At 42.0% G+C, this 21,195-nt stretch overlaps 1 protein-coding gene and 1 non-coding gene across 2 annotated transcripts in view; one reads left to right on the top strand and one right to left on the bottom strand.

Annotated features, from left to right (window-relative positions):
• The window catches only part of ALDH9A1 (aldehyde dehydrogenase 9 family member A1), a 29,207-nt gene extending 8,358 nt beyond the window's left edge, over positions 1 to 20,849 (bottom strand). The window contains exons 1-8 of the mRNA XM_019986677.2: positions 20,628 to 20,849; positions 18,544 to 18,689; positions 8,051 to 8,180; positions 7,116 to 7,250; positions 5,594 to 5,790; positions 4,794 to 4,934; positions 1,350 to 1,538; positions 1,031 to 1,118 (exon numbers count right to left, since the gene is read on the bottom strand). Coding sequence (XP_019842236.1) covers positions 1,031 to 1,118; positions 1,350 to 1,538; positions 4,794 to 4,934; positions 5,594 to 5,790; positions 7,116 to 7,250; positions 8,051 to 8,180; positions 18,544 to 18,689; positions 20,628 to 20,814 — 1,213 coding nt within the window. The 5' untranslated portion in view covers positions 20,815 to 20,849. The remainder of the gene's footprint in view (positions 1 to 1,030; positions 1,119 to 1,349; positions 1,539 to 4,793; positions 4,935 to 5,593; positions 5,791 to 7,115; positions 7,251 to 8,050; positions 8,181 to 18,543; positions 18,690 to 20,627) is intronic.
• On the top strand, positions 3,921 to 3,993 carry TRNAG-GCC (transfer RNA glycine (anticodon GCC)). The gene has a single exon. It is a non-coding gene; the product is annotated as a tRNA-Gly (tRNA).
• Positions 20,850 to 21,195: the final 346 nt, after the last annotated feature.

The following is a 21,195-nucleotide window of genomic DNA, read 5'->3' as shown; positions in this document are numbered from 1 at the left end:
GCATCTAGAGAAGTAAACCCACTATCAATATTATGATGCATGTTCTCTGCTCCTTCTTTGTCCTATGCACATATCTGGTTTTTCAGATTTGGGATAATACCACATACACTATTGCTTAACCTATATTTGCTATTTAAAAACATAATGTAAGTTTTCCTTCTTCTTTAACAGCTACAAGCTAGTTCATGGTATGGATGCTAAATGCACAGCCTTTAAGCCTCAGTAGTTGCTTTTCTAGCAAGGGCTAAAGGTTAAACTGCATCAAGTCAAACACCAAGTGTTGAAAAGTGGCACCACTATCAACCTCAGGGACAAAGTCAGCTGAATCTATCTTCAAGATAAGGTGTAAGGAATTATACTGCATTATTTCATCTATATATAGTTTTTTAAAGCCAAGAAGACTGGCAGTATTTTTACAGTAGATACTAACACCACCACCGTCTAAACAGTGTCCCCGCAGGCAGGAGGGGAGGAGACGTCTAAACAGTGTCCCCGCAGGCAGGAGGGGAGGAGACGTCTAAACAGTGTCCCCCGCAGGCAGGAGGGGAGGAGACGGATGAGAACAGCAGGAGGACCACACACTTGACTGTCCAAACCCGGAGACTGTTCAGACTGAAAGGAAATGCTAACAATGATTATATCAGTTAAGTTTTAATATTAGTATACTGTCTGACAAATTGGTTTTATTATATTGATGATCTAAAAGTTCAAAGTAAAACACACTCTTTACCAAGTTGCTTGAGAAAAGAAATTCACTACTTAAGTTTTAATCAAACATGAATTTTCATTTTGGTTCTAGAACAACAGGTGTGTGCCTAGTTAAGTCCCAGGTAACTGATAACACCATCCAAGAAGAGGAGGGGCAAACAGGAGGCTTCCATGGCAACGGAGAACTTCTACTTCTCACATCTGAGTAGCGGCGACACACAGTTCCGACCCTTGCTTTACACCATATGTACAGTTTATAAATTTTTTTTTGTATCTAACATTTAATTCAAACTGTTTAAAAGCAAACAAGAAGAGGACATACTTAACACACAAGGTCTCATGTAATACCCATCCTTTAATTTGGGGTCTTCAGGTACAAAGACGTCTCCACCACATAACACTTTAGCACCCTGCCAAAAAAGAAAGGAAGAATGCATACTTTATGTTAAACACACAACCTCAATATGCATTCTGGAAATGCTACCTGTGTCCTGAACGAATGGACACTTAGTCACTCTACTGCAAGTGCAGTGCAGAATACGGCTCCCAGATGGACATGACCACAGGGAAGCGCGCAGAGCAAGTAACCCAGGAGGAATTACCCTTCCCCTCATCTCATCGCATCTCTACTTGTTTCTTACCTGCTCCTTTGCCACTTTAACAAACCCAAGGACTCGCTCCAGATGTGGTCGGTTGATGAGGGGACCCATCCTTGTATCTTCCAGAAGGGGATCTCCAATTTTTATCCTTTGCGTCTGTTTCACCACTTCCTCTGTAAATTGATCAAGAATTTCCTTTTGCACAAATACCCTTGTACCATTACAACAAACCTAAAAAACAGACACAAATTATATGTAAGTAAGGGGTAAAAAGCTTCCCCAGTGGCTCAGCAGTAAACAATCTGTATGCAATGCAGGAGACACAGGAGACATGGATTCAATCCCTGGGTCAGGAAGATCCCTTGGAGGAAGAAATGGCAACTCATTTCAGTATTCTTGCCTGGGAAATCCCAAGGGCAGAGGAGCCTGGTGGGCTACAGTCCATGCGGTCACAAAGAGTCAGACGTGACTGAGCACACCACAAAGGGGGAAAAAGGAAAAGGGAAAAAAATCCAGCAGCTTTAAATTTAAAAGAAACAGGGGACTTCCTGGTGGTCCAGTGGCTAAGGCTCTGTGCTCCCAATTCAGGGACACAGGTTCCATCCCTGGTTGGGGAACTAGATCCCACATGCAGCAGCTAAGACCCTGTGCAGCCAAAAAAAAAAATTAAAGAAACAGTATACTGTGTTTAAAAGTTAGTTCCATTTCTAAAAAATTATCACCATACTGAACAGGATCACACATGTAATTGAAGGCATGCTACCCTACATACAAACTCTCTGCCCCTTGAAATAAAAGTTAAGCCTTTGTTTTTGTTTAAATTTCCTTAAGGCAATTAATAGATCTACATGTCTCATAAGACTTCTCCTATTTTCTCACCTCAGGTGTTCAATTTGGTTGTATATTTTGAGGTTAAGAGTAGAAGGAATTGAAGAGTACAAACAGATCAAGAACTGAGATCCTGAGTCGAATAAAAATCTAGAGCATTTCATAGTCAATGTTTGTCTTTAAAATCATAAATAATGAGGAATGCCCTGGTGGTCCAGTGGTTAGGACCCCATTTCACTGCTGGGCCCCAGGTTCAATCTCTGGTCAGGAAACTAAGTAAGATCCTACATCCTGTGTGGTGCAGCCAAAAAAATAAAATAATAAATTTAAAAATAAGATCTCAATTTAAAATAAAGTGAATATCATAACCATATTGAAGGGGGTGGTGAAAGAAGAACTGACCCATTAATTTCTGAACACAGATTTTAACTATATACCGTTAGGCTAAAACCAAAAAGAACTATAGAAAGAAGGTTGCAAGCTAGTCAGAAGGTTTGTTTTTCACAGTAATGCAAGTGCAAATCTGAAACTATTATAAACATATTCTAGGACTGAGCAATTACATGTATTGTGAGTAATGGATGCTAAATGTTTCACTATCAGAGAAGGAAATTATGAACATGGAAGGGAGGAGGCTAAAATAAACCTTGCAACACTGGAATGATGGGAAATATCTGTATAAACTTATAGTTATTAATATAGACAGATATAAACAGATATATGTGTGCTTACATACACATATGCCAAATATCAATACGTATTTCCTGGCTCTGGACTCTTGAGAGGACATAGAAGCGATAATACTCCAGCAGAAACAAGTACATCTTGCACCCAGATCTTCATTTCTAAAAACCGTTTACCATTAAATGGAACCAAGTTTTCTTAGAGAAATAGCTCATTCCAGAGTTCCACCACAGAAAGCACAAGATGTGTTTAGAACACCTTGCTATGCCAGGAAGTAAAACAGTGCTCAAAGAATAATGGGGACATATCAAAAAGCCATAGAAAGAGGCTCCCGCCAGCAGAATCTTCAATTATTTGAGCATCAAAATAAATAGTAATAGTAACTCACAGAATGAGGTAAGAATCCATGGGTTCATGCTGATCAAAGTAAATGAATGAAAAACAAACTAGGGAGATGGGGAAAAAGTTCTTTCTTTCAATAGGCACTAAACTAAATAAATGCAGAAGGAATAACAGAATTGGAAAATCACCACTTGGTGACCACCAGAAAAAGATGTTCTAGTGGACATCAAAGGGTGCTAAAACCAGCAGATCCAAGTTTGATAAGGAACAAGGTAGTCTCACTTGATCTCCTACAAGACACTCATTAACCTCAGAGGAAAAAACAGCAACTTCAAGATAAAGACCCACCTTAAGCGGGTGATCAAAGTCAGCGACACCACTGTCAAATACCATTTTTTTGCCAAAACTCCATAAACTAAATCCAATTAAAAAAAAAACAAACAACTAAACAGACCCAAAATGAGGAACATTTTACAAAATAAATGGGTTGGTTCTTCTAAAATGTCAAGGTACTGAAAGATCAGAATGACTTTAGAACTATTCCAGATTAAATGAGATTAAAGAGACACCACAAGTAAATGCAACACATCTTCCTGGATTAGATCTTGAGCCAGCAAAAAATAAGCTGTTTCTAAAAGGACATTAGTCAAACAAATGCAGAAATCTGAATAAGGGTTATGATTGGATAACAGTACTACATTAACACCAAGTTACGGATTCTACTAACCATTGTGCTTATTTAAGAGAAGGCAATAGGCTTCCCTGGTGGCTCAGAGTGGTAAAGCATCTGTTTGCCATGCAGGAGACCCAGGTTCGATCCCTGGGTTGGGAAGATCCTCTGGAAAAGGAAATGGCAGCCCACTCCAGTACTCTTGCCTGGAAAATCCCATGGACGGAGAAGCCTGGTAGGCTACAGTCCATGGGGTCGCAAAGAACTGGACACGACTGAGCGACTTCACTTTCACTTTTTTTGAGAAATACACATATGAATGGAGAGGTTACGGATCTTCCGTCTGCAACTTTCAAACAGTTCAGAAAAATACAGTAACATGCATATGCATGCACAGACAGTAAGTGAAAAGTCAAAGTGTTAGCTGCTCGGTCGTGTCCAACTCTTTGCAACCCCAGGGACTGTAGCCCACAAAGATCCTCTGCCATGGCATTCTCTGCAAGAATACTGGAGTGGGTTGCCATTCCCTTGTCCAGGGGGTCTTCCTGATCCAGGGATTGAACCCAGGTCTCCTGTATTGCAGGCAGATTCTTTAATGTCTGAACCATCAGGGAAACCCATGGAAAGACAGACAGAATGGTAAATGTGATAAAATGTTAACATTGAAGAACCTGGTTCAAAGGTATATGAGAATTCTTTGTATTATCTGTGCAACTTTTCTGTAAGTCTGAAATTATTTCAAAATAACAAGCTTTAAAACAAGCTGTGGGAGGTTCAAAAGGGAGGGGATATGTGTATACCTATGGCTGATGCATGTTGAGGTTTGACAGAAAACAACAGAATTCTGTAAAGCAATTATCCTTCAAATTAAAAAATAAATAAATTAAAAAAAAACAAAAAAACATGCTGTGACATGAAAGGTGAAGACTCCCTCTAAACCTCTTTCAGGGTCAGGTACACACCTCGCCTTGAGTAAGGAAGTTGGCCATCAGCGCCCCCTTCACAGCATTCTTCATGTCACAGTCTGAGAAGATGATAAGTGGAGACTTGCCTCCGAGTTCCAGGGTGACAGGTTTGATTCCTTTAGCAGACATCTCCATGATCTTACAGAACAAGAACAAAAGCATCGAGAAGTTGAACACCAATGAGATTACATGTTATAGGTTAACTCGACCGTGACCCTGAAAATTCATGTTGAACTACGTGTGACCTGCAGCCTTGTTCTCAATATACTCTGTCCTTAGTCTACTTGAAATAGTCTTTTCCAGAACACTGAAGAGAATCTACAGAATTGCATATTCTTAAGAGGGAGTTCATTCAAGACAACCTGTTAATTCATCTGTCATGGGCAGAAATTCTTTTGTATTGCTCTAACTGTGTTCCAGGCTGACAGAACTCAGAGCACAAATTAAGGTCAAAACGATGAATCTGAACAAACTGGGAAAACACCCTTTATTCAGAGGCGGCAGCTACAGATGAGGTAAGTCACTGAAGGATACGAGTGGCAGCCCAGGGTCTGACCTCCCAGACACAGGCAGAAGACGACTCCCGTCCCCAGCGGGCCTAACACACCGAGCTGCTCTAACTACTCCTTCACACTTCTCAAGTACACTTCAGACCTTGGCCCAGTAATCCGTACAGCCTCCCTGCCAATACAAGCTAGGTAAAATCAGAGGCTAAGCCTCCACCACACGCTCTGGGGAGGCCTGACAGAGCCACACCGAGATGTCATAACCAGATGCCCCTACTGTTTTACTCTCACCTTTGAGCCGGTGGGCACGCTTCCAGTGAAGGAGACTTTGGCCACATCACGATGCTGACACAGGAACTGGCCTGTGGCAGCCCCTCCCTGCACCACGTTGAAGAGCCCAGGAGGGACTCCAGCCTCAGTATAGATTTCAGCCAGCAGCAACACGGACACGGGCGTGAAGGGAGAAGGTTTAAAGACCATGGCGTTACCTGCATTACCAAGACAAAAATACAGAAAGATTTTTTAAGACTGAAGATCCTCTGAAGACAGGACAAGGAGGACACATCAAGAACAACTCCAGTTGAGAAACACTGTATGACATCCCTTATATGCGGAATCTAAAAAGAAATGATACAAATGAACTTATTTATAGAATAACAGAGACAGACACACAGACTTAGAAAACTAACTTATGGTTGCCAGTGGGGAAGGATGGAGGGAAGGGATAGTTAGGGAGTTTGGGATCAACATGTACACACTGCTGTATTTCAAACTGATAACCAACAAGAACCTACTGCAGAGCACACAGAACTCTACTCAATGCTATACGGCAGCCTGGATGGGAGGGGAGTTTGGGGTAGAATGGATACATGTATATGTGATTGGCTGAGTCCCTTCACTGTTCACCTGAAACTGTCACATTGTTAATCAGCTATACGCAATATAAAATTAAAAATTAAAAAAAACAACTCTAATTGTTTCCTGTTCCCCATCAAATGCTAGGCCAAAAATTATTAATAAGTAAACCTATCTTGTTCTTCCCTCCTTAGTTTCGCTCATGAAACAGACCAAGCCACACACTTGCAATGTCTCAACCAGTAATGCCTTATGTATCTACAGCTTTTCACATATATTAACCTCATTTAACATTTGCAACAGCAGTATGAAGTAGGTATGATTAGACCCATTTTATAAAAGCTGAAACTGAAGATAAGAAAGGTTAATTAATTTGATGCGAGTCTGCAAGGCTAGTAACTTAATTATATTTCTCCTCTATCACAGAGAAATGGGCAAAACAAACATGAGGCAGCAACAAGAAAAAAGCTGCATTTCAATACAATGTCTTAATACTAGACTCTTTTAACCTGAGAGTTTTTTCTAAGACATAATGTCTTCTTTTCCCACAGATTCTTCGCTTTAAATAGTGCAAGAAATCCTTTTATTAATCAACCAAAGCTTCTCTAATGGAAACCTTGCCTTTCATTTCTCTTAAGACACAAATTAAGTTTGTCTTCTGCTTCCTAAATGAAGTGAAATTCCCAAGTGCTACCTGCTACACAGAAACATATGCTCAGAATTCTTGTCCATAAAGGAAGAGAACTTTCAAGTGCACAAATCTAATTCATTTGACAGTAATAATAATAATAATAATAAAATCTCCAAGACCAAAATTAACTTTCTTCCTTCCCACAAACAAAAATAAATAAAAATGGGAATAATGTATAACCTCAAAGCTCCCTAAGGGGCAGGGCAGGGGTGAAATCATGCCAGGGAGAAAGGGTAGCTCCCAGGCGGAAGAATAATCCATACTTACCACAAGCCAGAGCTGGAGCCGACTTCCAGCAGGCGATCTGAAAGGGGTAGTTCCACGCTCCTATTCCAACACACACCCCTAGTGGTTCCCTTCTGGTGTAACCAAAGGATCCACCCGGGAGCTGGATGTGTTCGCCTAAGAGGACAGAGAGGGTAGAGAACAGTGTAGGTCGCCTGCCCCAAGAGTCCGCCAGTGCCTGGACTCACTCTGGACTCCAGCCAGACCACCCACCCCCAGCCACTGGGCTCTGGTCTTTTGTTCATTCTAGTTATTTGTACATTGCTTCTGCATGTTCTCTCCACATAAAGAATCCTTATTATCCTTCAAGCTAACGTTCATTCAACTCAATATAATCCTCTAAAAATTTACCAAGCATCCACCACATAACTCACAGGAAATGGAACAGAAATGGGGAGAGACTTGGCAGCTAAACAGTCCCAGGACCCTGAGCCTCAGCCTTCTCACCCCCACTGACCTCCTGGGCCTGGCCAACCCAGCCAACATGTGAACTGTTGGACACTTCCTAGACAGTAAAAGAAAATTTTTTGCTGAGTAAGTAAAACTAATAAATATGATGCACTCACTGAGTCTTGCAAGAACTGGTTTTTGCACAACCTTGTCTATGCCTCAGCTACAAGGTTAGGGGCTTTATATACTGGGCTGGGCAAAAAGTTTATTCAGGTTTTTCCATACAATGTTATGGAAAAACTACAACCCCATACATCATCTCATCTAATCCCTCTAATAACCAATAAGATAGGGATGATCTCCCGTTTAAATAAAGATAAGTAATTCTCAGTGACACCCAAGTAGAGAGGTTAAGTCCAAGATTTTAACTCAGGTCTGTCTTAATTCCAAAACCTGTACCCTACTCCACTAGGCTCTGCTCCCCTGCTTCCTATAAGCTGGTCACAAAAGGCGAGGTGTGGGCTTACCAGCCATGGATCCCGCCAAGCCTGCATAGTACTCCAGGCACTGCCAGGAAGTGTCAATGTCCCAGCGGGCCTCAAAGATGGACTTCCCATTGTTGATAGTCTCCATAGTGGCAATTTCATCCCTCCGTTCCTTTGGGCAAAGCAGAGAACTAGACTGAAGACAAATCACCATACACCTCAACATATTCAACAATCAAAACAGAATACATTGCCTAATTTTTCAAAACAGAAACAGCTTGAACTTCCAAAAGAAAGGAATGGCTGGACATCTGGAAGAGATGAAAGTTGTTGCTAAACAGCACCCTGTCCTCCCCATCAAGTAACTGTCACAGATACAAGACCAACACCTCATTCCAAGATTAGTTAGAAAAGGACTGTTCTGAGAAATATTATATATGTACACCTGCACCAAATATGTACAGATATTTGTGCATCAGGTTTTCCTGGTGGCTCAGACAGTAAAGAATCTGCCTGCAACGCAGGACACCCGAGTTCGATCCCTGGGTCAGGAAGATCCCCTGGAGAAGTGAACGGAAACCCACTCCAGTATTCTTGCCTGGAGAATTCCATGGACAGAGGAGCCTGGAGGACTGCAGTCCATGGGGTCGCAAAAAGTCAGACAAGACTGAGTGACTAACACACTGCATGTATACAGTAAGAACAAAGAGTCCTTAGGAGAACTGTACAAAACAGCCAGATACACATCAACACAAATGGGTTTAATTCACCCAAAGAAATGCAGCATGCCAAAATCACAAGATAATTATTTTCTAATGCTCATTACTTATCAATTGTCTTTTCAAATTCTGTTTCCAGATGTGGTTTACACAACTTAAACGTACTACAGATGGCCAAAAACGAACAAAAAGATCTTGGAAATTAGACCTGAAAAAATAAATAATGTCCCCAAAGGAGATGAAAAACTTGAATATGGGGGTTTCCCTGGTGGCTCAGTGGTTGCTACAAAAGTATTGCAATTTTGGACTGTGCATTTTAAATCATTGTAACTAGGCTCAAATACATCTTTTTTAATCAAAATAGGAACTATGACAATCAACACATTTTTGCCAACAAGAAATAAGTTTGTTTATTCTTATAGCATAAAAATCCATGCTTCAGGATTCAACAAACTCCTGGAAAGCATTTTCTGCTTCCTGCTGGTTATGAAAGCATTTTCCCTGCAAACAGTTGTCAAGATGCTTGAAGAAGTGGTCGTCAGTTGGCAAGAGGTCGGGTGGAATATGGCAGATGAAGCAAAACTTTGTAGCCCAATCCTCTTAATTTGTGAAGCTTGTACAACTTTTGGTTGTACAATGTGCAGTCGGGCATTGTTGTGGAGAACTGGGCCCTTTCTGTTGACCAGTACCGGCTGCAGGCATTGAAGTTTTCAGTGTATCTCATCAGCTTGCTGTGCATACTTCTCAGATGTAATGGTTTTGCCAGGATTTAGAAAGCTATAGTGGATCAGACCAGCAGCAGACCACCTAACAATGACCATGACCTTTTTTTGGTGCAAATTTGGCTTTGGGAAGTGCTCTGGAGCTTCTTCTTGGTCCAACCACTGTGCTGGTTGTTGCTGGTTGTCATATAAAATCCACTTTTCATTACACATCATGTCCTGATCAAGAAATGGTTTGTTGTTGCACAGAATAAGGGAGGACAATACTTCAAAACGATGATTTTTAAAATTTTTGGTTAGCTCATGAGGCACCCACTCATCAAGTGTTTTCACCTTTCCAATTTGCTTCAAACGCCAAATGATCATAGAATGATCAACTCTGAGTTCTTGTGCAATTTCTCATGTAGTTGTAAGAGGATCAGCTTCGATAATGGCTCTTAATTGGTCACTGTCAACTTCTGATGGCCGGCCACTATGTTCCTCATCCTCAAGACACTCATCTCCTTTGCAAAACCTCTTGAACCACTGCTGCACTGTATATTCATTAGCAGTTCCTGGGCCAAACACATTGTTGCAAGCTGTCTGCACTTCTTTATGACCTATTTTGAATGCTAATAAAAAAGTCATTCGAATTTGCTTTTTGTCTAACATCATTTCTATAGTCTAAAATAAATACAAAATAAACAGCAAGCAACAAGTCATTAGCAAAAAAAAGAGAAATGCGCATTAAAATGATGTATAACATAACCACATTTAAGAACGTAATCCAGGATCAAATGGCAAAGTTCAACAATGCAAAACTGCAATTACTTTGGCACCAATCTGTGTCTCCTAGACACAGGTTCGATCCCTGATCTGGGAAGATGCCACATGAAGCAACTAAGCCTATGAGCCACAACTATTGACCTATGGTCTAGAGCTGGGGAGCTGGAACTACTGTGTCCATGTGCCACAACTACTGAAGCCCATGTGCTCTAGAGCCCACGCTCTGCAACAAGAGAAGCCACTGAAATAAGAAGACGGCATGCTGCAACGCAGAGTAGCCCCTGCTCGCCGCAACTAGAGCAAAGTCCTCATGGCAACAAAGACGTAGCACAGCCAAAAATAAATAAAATTATTTAGAAAATCTGAATATGTAAGAAATAGGTATTTGCTATTACAGATCTGATTTTCATTAAAAAAAAAACACTGTGGTCAAAATCTGTACATAAAACATGAATTGAACAATTGACAAGAAAGATGCATCTCTTACTAAAACTGACAATCAGTATGGCTGACCAGAAGCAAAATGAAATTAACAGAAATTAACACAAGTGTCTAACACAAGAGCTACCAAGTACAGATCTCAGAAAGCACGGAAGGATGAAATACAGGAAATGGCACTTTGATCATGATAATTGGACATGGTCTATTTCTACAAAGACTGGAGGTATGAAGTGCTTTGATTCGTTCATTCCACATTTGTTGGATTCCAGAAAAGATGACAGAGTAGGACTTGAGCTCAGCTCCTTTCATGAAAACACCAAAATCACAACTAACTGCTAAACAGCCATCAACAAGAAAGACCAGAACCTCCCAAAAAAGCTATTCTGCATCCAAAGACAAAGAAGAAGTCAACAAGATGGTGCGGGGCGGTACACTGCTAATCTAGTCAAATCCCACACTCACCAGGTAGGTGACCCACAAATTGGAAGATAATTATATTGCAGAGGTTCTTCCACAGGAGTGAGAGTTCTGAGCCCCACATCAGGCACCCCAGCCTGGAATACTGGCATCAGGAGGAGGAGCCCCCAGAGCATTTGGCTTTGAAGACCAGCGGGTCTTAATTATAGGGACTCCACAGGAGTGGAAGAGATAAAAACTTCACTCTTGGAGGATGCACAGAAGATCTCATGCACACCAGAACCCCAGGAAAAAGCAGCAAGTGACTCCATAGGAGCCTGGGTCAGACCTACCTGCTGGTCTCTGAGTGTGTCCTGAGAAGGCAGAGGGTGGCTGGCTTTGGTTTACAGTGAGGACAAGGACATCAGTGGCAGAGGAACCACAGAATACTCACTGGCATGAGCTCTCCTGAAGGCTGATATTTTGGCACCAAGACCTGGCTCCCCCAACAGCCTACAGGCCCCAGTGCTGGGATGCCTCGGGCCAAACAACCAACAGGGCGGAAACACAGCCCCATCCACCAGCAGACAGGCTGCCTAAAGTCTTCTTAAAGACTAAAGCCACGTCTAGACTCATCGCTTGACACGGCCCTGCCCACCAGAGGGCTAAGACCCAGACCCACATACCAGTAGGCAGGAACCAGCCCCTCCCTCCAGGAGGCCTGCAAAAGCCTCTAAACCAGCCTCATCCATGAGGCAGCAGATACCAGGAACAAGAGGAATAACTCCCCTGCGGCCTACAGGATGGAGACCACAAACACAGAGAGTTAGATAGAGGAGACAGTAGAGAAACATGTTCCAGATGAAGTAACAGGAGAAAACCCCAGAACAACAACCAAGTGAAGTGGAGCTGGACAATCATTTCACACTCTTTACTAAGAAAAAGGACAGATCCAGTCTCTTCCTTCAAGGAGCTCACTTCTTAAAAAGGAAGTTAGGAAGTGCTAAACAAAATTCTGCAATTACTGAATAGACATGTTTCTTCAGAAAGGATGATTTCTTTACATCCAAACACAGTCTAAATTAAACTGCCTTTCAAACCAACAATTTACCTTCTCTTTCCTGATTCTATACTCACCAAAACAATTTTTTAACAATTAATTAATTTTTCCCAGTTACTGATACTAGAAAGAGGGTACTTAGGAAGACAACAGCCATTAGTTCTGATGTAACAGTTCTTGAATTAAAAGACACTTACTCCTTGGAAGGAAAGTTATGACCAACCTAGATAGCATATTCAAAAGCAGAGACATTACTTTGCCAACAAAGGTCCGTCTAGTCAAGGCTATGGTTTTTCCAGTGGTCATGTATGGATGTGAGAGTTGGACTGTGAAGAAGGCTGAGTGCCGAAGAATTGATGCTTTTGAACTGTGGTGCTGGAGAAGACTCTTGAGAGTCCTTTAGACTGTGAGGAGATCCAACCAGTCCATTCTAAAGGAGATCAGCCCTGGGTGTTCTTTGGAAGGAATGATGCTAAAGCTGAAACTCTTTGTACTCTTGAAACTCTTAATACTTTGGCCACCTCATGCAAAGAGTTGACTCACTGGAAAAGACTCTGATGCTGAGAGGGATTGTGGGCAGGAGGAGAAGGGGACGACAGAGGATGAGACGGCTGGATGGCATCACTGACTCGATGGACGTGAGTCTGAGTGAACTCTGGGAGTTGGTGATGGACAGGGAGGCCTGGCATGCTGCAATTCATGGGGTCGCAAAGAGTCACACACGACTGAGCGACTGAACTGAACTGAACTGACTGAACAGTTCTTTAACCAGGTGTGAATCATCCCACTTCTTGATGTGTTGAGTATGATCAATGTAAAACACATTTTCAAAAGGCAGGGAACTAGTCCCTAAAGAGGAAGTAGGCACCAGTTCACTAATCAGCATAAACACACTGATGAAATCAGTATGTTATACTTCAAACACATGAAGAAATATTAAACTGACAAAAGTGAAATGCTGTTGTCTTCCACATTAATACAAGCATGAACAGACGAGAATTAATCTATGACTACTGCTGAAAAGCCTTGGAATATTTACTAAGAAAGGAAGTTTCATTAAGATTTTTTTTTTTTGGTAAAGAATGGACAGGCAATTAGTTTTGAGGACTATTTCAAGGTTTCAACTCAAAGAGAAAATTCAATCTATTGGCTGGTCTTTTGAAATTTTTCTTGTCTTATTCCAGCATCCTCTATCCTCATGCAAAAGGTTATTTCTAAAAAGCCATTGTGGGGCCTTTTGACATACCTTGCTGCTGCTACTGCTGCTAACTCGCTTCAGTCACGTCCGACTCTGTGCGACGCCATAGACGGCAGCCCACCAGGCTCCCCTGTCCCTGGGATTGTCCAGGCAAGAACATTGGAGGGAGTTGCCATTTCCTTCTCCAACACATGAAAGTGAAAAGTGAAAGTGAAGTCGCTCAGTTGTGTCCGACTCTTATCGACCCCATGGACTGCAGCCTACCAGGCTCCTCTGTCCATGGGAGTTTCCAGGCAAGAGTACTGGAGTGGGGTGCCATTTCCTTCTCCAACACATGAAAGTGAAAAGTGAAAGTGAAGTCGCTCAGTTGTGTCCGACTCTTATCGACCCCATGGACTGCAGCCTACCAGGCTCCTCTGTCCATGGGAGTTTCCAGGCAAGAGTACTGGAGTGGGGTGCCATTGCCTTCTCCTTACAAGGATCATAAAAAAGACACTGATGAAAACTATCAAGCAGTCCAAGGGAATCTCTAACACTTAATACTGCATTCAGGGAAATGGGATTCCTTTGCCCTCCTGGGATAAGGAGGGCAGAAGGGAAAGGGGAAAACAATGTAAGCTTCCTGCCCCTACTAGCTCCAAGAGCCACCATAAAACAAAACTGTCCACCATGACAACGCACTGCGATGAGCATCTCTTGGGAAGCATGTGCTTCATATCTACCCCTATCCCTCTCTTGGCCACCCCGCTTCTCATGTGACCTGACCACGGGTCCACTGGATGAAAGGGAAGAAGAAAAGCCCCATCCCCCTCCTTCATTTCAAACCGCCAAGCAAGCATTAAGTGTCTAGCTTTTTTATAAGAGAACAGCATGAGCAAAGACATGCCCATTCAACTCTAATAAGCCTGAGCCCCTGCTTGCTTCAAGAGGCAGAGCTGAGCAAAAGAACGGCTGAAGGCAAGTGCATAAGCTACACACGCACTCTTTTCTATGTGTAAATAGTGGTAAAATACATTATAGTTTTAAAATACATTTCTCTCTCCTTTTAAAGCCAAATGACAGCGACTTTCCTAAGGAGGCTCCAACTTAGAAATGATTGGCGCCTACCATTAAGATCTTTATAATCTGATAAAAAGCATCAAAAAATTCAAAGTGAAAAGGGAAACTTTTTTCCCTTTTTTTTGAAACCATCACATACAATGGTATGTGTAACTAACACATACCAAAAACTGTTCATTTCACTAGGAGTCCATAGGCTTCCAGCTAAGATAGAGTAATAGGGATCAGATTTAGGCTCCATCCTCAAGCAACTAAAAATACCAGATAAAATACACAAAACAACAATTTTTACAAAACAACAATTTTCAGACACTGGACATTGGACAGCTCAGGACAGTGATCCCTGAGAGAAGGAAACAAATGAGGTGGGCCCTACATATGTTCTTGCCTGCTTCCTGGAAAAAGTCTCTATCAGAGAGCCAGTAAGAGGGCCTTAGGTGGGACCCAACAGATACTCTGAGTTAAGGAAACAGGTTGGGCATTCAAGGACTATGTGATGGCTACAGTATGCATTCTAGGGATAGGAGAGAAGAGAGCTGCACAGAAGAATCCCAGAGATCCCCCTTAAGTCTTCATCTGAGAACTGGTCAGTGTGAGGACCCTACCCAAGGCTAGGAAAAAACTAACCAAGAAGGTGAAAAGGAAAAAAAAAAAAAAAAATCCCCAGAACTCACATAGGGGCATGAACAATTCATGTTCCCACCAGTCATGTTAAGAAAAACCTCACTAGTACACAGAGCATCAAGCTAGGTATTCAGAAGGGTATTCAATAGTGGGGGAAAATAAGCTGTTCTGATCACACCTAACAAAGAACAGGAACAAGTCTTGCAAGGATCAAACTAATTCCAAGTAACTTCACTGTGTCCCAGAACAAAGCTCATTAATGTTTTAAAGTACAAGAATATTCAGCATCCAACACATAAAAATCACAATGTTTAGTGATAACAAATTACTAGACAGGCAAAAGATAGGAAAGTTATATAACATTTAACCAGGAGGAAAAAAACCAGTCATCCAAAACAGGAAAGTTATATAACACCTAACGAGGAGGAAAAAGTCAACCAATAGAAAGAGATCCAGAGCTGGTAGATGTCACAATTAGTAGAGGGGGATATTAAAAGTTATTATGACTATATTCCATGTGTTCAGGAAAGTAGAGGAAAACATGAACATGTTAAGGAGCAACATGGAACAACAACAAAAAAGACTCACGTTGCACGTCTAGAGATGAAAAATACACCAGACGGGATTAACAGCAGATCAGATACTATGGAAGAAAAGGTAGGTGAACTTTACGTGTAACAATGCAAATTACCCAAAATGAAACACAGAGAGAAAAAACTGCGGAAAAAAATGAACGATCATTAGTGAGCTGTAGAACAGTTTCAAGTAGCCCAAGGTATATGTAATTGGAGGCTCTGAAGAAGAGGAAATAGAAGAGTGGGGGCAGAAGAAATATCTAAAGAAATAATAGCCATAATTTTTCCAAATGTAACTATATATGTACAAATTCAAGAGAAACTCCAAACAAAAGAAATATAAAGAAAACTGCATCAAAAGACAATGAACTTGTTTAAAACTGATGACAAGAAGAAAATCTTAAAAGCAGCCAGAGAGGTAACAAATATTTAATAGAAGGGAGCAAAAATAAGAATGACAGCAGACTTCTCTTCTGAAACCAAACAAGTCAGAAGACAGCAATGCAACATCTTTAAAGCACTGAAAGAAAAAACTGTCAATCTAGAATTATTTATCTAGAACTCTTTTTGAAAATGAAAGCAAGGACATCCCTGGTGGTCCAGTGGTAAAGAATCTGCCTGCAGTTCAGGGGATATGGCTTTGATCCCTGGTCCAGGAAGATTCCATATGCCTCGGGGCAACTAAGCCCATGCGCCACTCCAGAGCCCACAGGCTTCGAGTACTGAGCCCTAACGACAGCAATGACTGAAGCCTGCAAGCCCTAGAGCCCGTGATTTGCAACACAGGCAACCACAGCAATGAGAAGCCTGCACACTGCAACTAGAGGGCAGCCCCTGCCTGCAGCAGCTCCAGAAAGCCCACACAGCAGCGAAGACAGCACAGCCAAAAACAGATAAGTAAAAAGTGTAAAACTAATATAAATAAAGGAATAATGAAAGTGAAATAAAGACTTCAGACATACAAAAGCTAAAAGAACATCTCTAGCAAACCTGCACATGAAACATGCTAAGGAAATTTCTTCAAGCAGAAATAAAAATGGTAACATAGAAATCTGGGCCTTCCCAAAGGGATGAAGAACACTAGTTATGTTAAAAATGTGAGTAAATATAAATATTTTTATCTTATAGAAGATAATTGTGCGTAGTTTAAAAATGGAAAGGGCAAGGAACTATAGATCATGATTAAATTCAAAAATCACTGAAAGAAAACAACCAGGGGCTAAACTGTAGGTTGTGGTCAGGGGGTGGGATCTGTTCAGTCATAGAATAATTTCAGGTAAAGGTGGATCCAGGGCTTCCCTGGTGTTTCAGGGCTAAAGAATCTGAATGCCAATGCAGGAGGCGCAGGTTTGATCATCAGTCTGGAAGGTCCCCTTGAGAAGGAAATGGCAACCCACTCTAGAATTCTTGCCTGGGAAATCCCACGGACAGAGAAGCCTGGAGAGCTAAAGTCCATGGGATTGCAAAAAGTCAAACAGGACTTAGTAACTGAACAAAAACAACAGCAGCAAAGGTAGATTCAGGCCATGATCATCAGACAAGAGCTTTCGAGAAAGACAGTAATATATTCTTGACTGTAAAAAATTATATAAAATATTAAAGAAAACGGAATGAAGAGTTTAAAGAAAAAGAAAATTAACATTAGACAGTCGATTTCAGAGCAAAAAAAAAAAATAGGTACTACTCAGGATTTTAAAAATAATTTTATAATAATAAAAGAGCCAGTTCTTAAGAAGGTAAAACAAACCAAATGCTTATGCACAAGCAAAAGTGAGAGGCAAGTTAGAATAATAAATTATCAGCTTTGAGTTACAACTTTTAATCTACCAAATTAAAAATAAATTTTGATAAAAGAAAACACCTTGTTGGGAGAAAATTCTCCAGGAATATTTTGATATTACTGCATGGTGTAGGCTTTCAGCAAAGGCCACCGGCAAGCGGACTGAAAAGCAAAGGCCTTGGAAGGCAATGACAGCATCTCCCTAAAGACGGAGGTCTCTGAAAAGACGTGGAGATAAAAAGCTCTCTACTCCCAGTTCTTGGAGACTTCTGCTTACATTCCAGGGTAATAAATCTAGTGATACCTTTCCCCTTAACCTTGGAGATCTGCTCAGTGAGTAACATCTCATTAACCTTAACAAGTAACCTTTCACCAAAGGAGAGAATGGGCAGATATGCCCCTTATAAGTTGAGTCTCTTAATTTTGGGGTTCCTCTCCTACAGTGCAACCCACTGTATGCAACAGGATAACATCTAGCGCTTACTGCATCACCCCATGGGGACTGGGGCTCAGAAAACTAGTACTAAAGTATTTTGCTGTGAGTAATAAACTCTCTCTCTAATCCAGAAAACTTTATGTTTCTTGTCAGAATACCCATATAACCTTGCAAACAGGGTAACTCTCAGACCCCCAGTTTCTGACATAACACACTGATAAGGAAAAAAGTCATCACAGTCCTACACTGAGAGATATCCCTGATTTATATTTTGGTGTATATCCTCTGAATCTTCTAATTTTCTGTAAAGACAATTTAGTACTTTTGCCTTTTAAGACTGTAAAAAGCTAAACTTTATTTCATAAGAGGGAAACAGGAATGAATCTATGAAATCTTCTAGGCAACTAAGGCAGAAAATTAACCTGAAAAAGAAAAGTCAACTTCAGAGTCATCAGAGGAAAGAGTAAACATATAGTTAAAAAGAAAAGGAGACAAGCTACAAAGGATACATTATCATTACAACAAAGAAGGAAAAGAAAGCCTGCCCAGGGAGATGTCACAAGGAGCCTAGAGCCAGAAAGAAATCACTGAAGGAAAGCTTGTTGTACATATCAAAGTGAGCATATGGAAATGTTTTTGGATCTCATCAAAAAGGTATCACTTAATAATGCACCAGTCTAACTGCAAATCATCACACACACAAAAAAATCACAGAGCAATGCAAGAGGACTTTTCTGGAAGAGATTAAATTAAAACATACCCTTATTATCCTGGCAGCCTCCAAAAGGATTCGGCAACGCTCCATGCCAGATTTTTGACTCCATATTTTAAAGGCAGCCTTTGCATCCTGAACAGCCAAATTTACTTCCTTTTCTCCTGAACATGTGAAAGTAGCTATCACCCTACCTATAAATACAGGGAAAGTCAGTGTTAATTTCAAATGTTTGCCACATATTTTAAATCAAGTATTGTGTATCCATTTTCCTTTCAGTGATCCTCTTCCTGTTTTTAAGTATAGTCTGATTTAGTGACTACCCCTAAAGCAACAGCTTATCTTTTAAAGAATCTAATAAAAGTTGAACACTTGTCTTCAGAAAAATGTACTGTGTCTCTTGCCTAGCACACCTTGAACTCTGGGGTAAGAACTCCTGCCCTCCTCTATTTCACACTTGGGTTTACTAAGGTTAACTTCCTATCAATTATTTCACAATGCTCTTTAACAGTATTTTATAATCTCAGAGGTCTTGCAAAATCAAAGTATTCACTCTCCTGGGTTATGAACTCTGATTTTAAATCACTGGTCTGTGTTCTATGTAAGTCATATAATACTACTGATACTTGATGAACATGGTTAATAAATAGAGGATCAAGAAAAGATATTACTAAAAGCAAGAAAATTTTTTTCTCAAATATGAGGGAAAAAAATCCCAATCTCTCATTTTCTTCTTGTTTTTGTTGTTCAGTTACTAAGTCACGTCTGACTTTTTGTGACCCCATGGGCTGTAGCCTGCCAGGCTCCTTTGTCCATGGGATTTTCCAGGCAAGAATTCTGGAGTGGGTTGCCATTTCCAACTCCAGGGGATCTTCCAGACCCAGGGATCGAACCCACATCTCCTATGTTGGCAGGTGCATTCTTTACCACTGGGCCACCTCGGAAGCCCATTTCATTTTCTTACTTCAATCCTATTCCCTACACTGGGCAAAATATAAAATGATCAGTTTTTCTAGACCCAAATCCTAAGGGTTGTGACTGACACTACTAAAAAGAAATCTCTAGGATGTCAGTTAAGGGCCTTCCCTCCCACAAGAACATCTGGGACTCTGCTTTTTCCAGAGATTTCACAAACCTGTATTATAAATTTGAGTAGCCAATTGACAGAGGTAGTGGCTAAGAATCACACAGAACACACTGTAGGCAGTTAAATTAAAGAGCAATTTTTCTGTCTTTTGTATCAATATGGGAGTGGGAAATCAAGAGGCCTAAAGGAGAGCCTGATGGTGGCTGTGGGCCCTTCCTGCTCTGACAAGTCGCTGCTCTGTGGTTTTCTGTAATTGATCACACCTAAATTCTCCAGTTTCTTGAAATTCAGTTTTATCCGTCTGGGGATATACTATTCGGTTTGCACAAACATTTATATTTCTCTCCTCGCAAACATTAAACCTAGCAAAACAAAATAAAAACAAAAAACTTCTTCCTCATTTGCTTTGTGATCTTTGGCCTTCCCAAGGCCTGGCACAGTGCTTGGCACACATTAAATACTGGATAAAAGCAGAATTTTTTATATCCCTTTCCCAGCTCTGGTTCGTGTCCAGAAATACTTTAACACTAGGGGATGGCAACAAAGTAATCATTCACGCTCATTACAACCATCTGTGCATGCTCCTCCATTTTGGCACAAGTATTTCTTTTCACCCTGTCCTAGAACTCTTCTAAGTCCACCGTTGAAGACATTACTGAGATCCTACCTTTAAAATTTAATAATTAACACAAAGACACTACCTTACCCACCAGGGCTCTCTGGACTCTGTTCAGGCTGTTGTGAAATTAACCTTGACCCCACCGCGCAACTCACGAGCTGCTCCCCTTTTCTACGACTCCTTCCTGCCCCGGTCCAGAAGCTCTCGTGTTTGCGCAGCATCCTTAGCTGCCTACACAGATAACTTTATACTCTACACCATCACTTACCCGTGCTCAGTAAACGTCTGTTCATTGCACTACTCGAAGCTTCGGGAAGTTAGAATAGGTTTCACCCCTGGGGCGGGGGAGCGTCAGTCCGCGCCACAGCTTCGCCCCTACCCTGGCCCCCTCGACCCGGCCCCAGCGCCGTCCCTCCGACCCGTTACCGGTTGCTGGCTCGAAAGCCTTCTCGGTGCCGGAGGCATCCACTGGTTCCACGCGGGCCCCGCCACGGTAATTGAGCGGCTGCGACACGACGAAGGTGCCAGTGCTCATGGCGGCGATCCGAGCAGAAGCTGGCCTGAGGGTGCGGGAAAGCGTACACAGTGCAGCCAGGCCAGCTCGGAGAAACATGGGGAGCAGGAGCCGCGGAGAGGGCCAAGCCTGAGGGGCGGGGCCGCGGGGAGGCGGGGCCGCGGGGGGGGGCGGGGCAGGACGCGGGCTGAGGGAGGGGCGGGGCCGGGCGAGGGCTGGGGCAGTGCGGAGGGGCGGGGCCGAGGCAAGACGCGAGCTGAGGGAGGGGCGCGCCCGGACTAGAGTTGAGGGGCCTCCAGACAAGGGCCCGCCTTCCGGGGCGGAGTTTGCAAGACTTCCGTGCAGTCAGTTGTCTAGTCGGTGGTCCAGGTCGGCTCCTCGCTTAGCCTAGAGGTTGGGTGGCACATCAGTCTTACACATAAACTCACGCACGCCCACGCACTCACTTTCTCCCCCTCACTGTCTCCAGAAAGTGAAAGT

This window comes from Bos indicus, chromosome 3, assembly GCF_029378745.1.
Source record: "Bos indicus isolate NIAB-ARS_2022 breed Sahiwal x Tharparkar chromosome 3, NIAB-ARS_B.indTharparkar_mat_pri_1.0, whole genome shotgun sequence".
Taxonomy (NCBI): Eukaryota; Metazoa; Chordata; class Mammalia; order Artiodactyla; family Bovidae; genus Bos; species Bos indicus.
The sequence above is the reverse complement of the archived record's forward strand: the minus strand, read 5'-3'. Positions and strand labels throughout refer to the sequence as shown.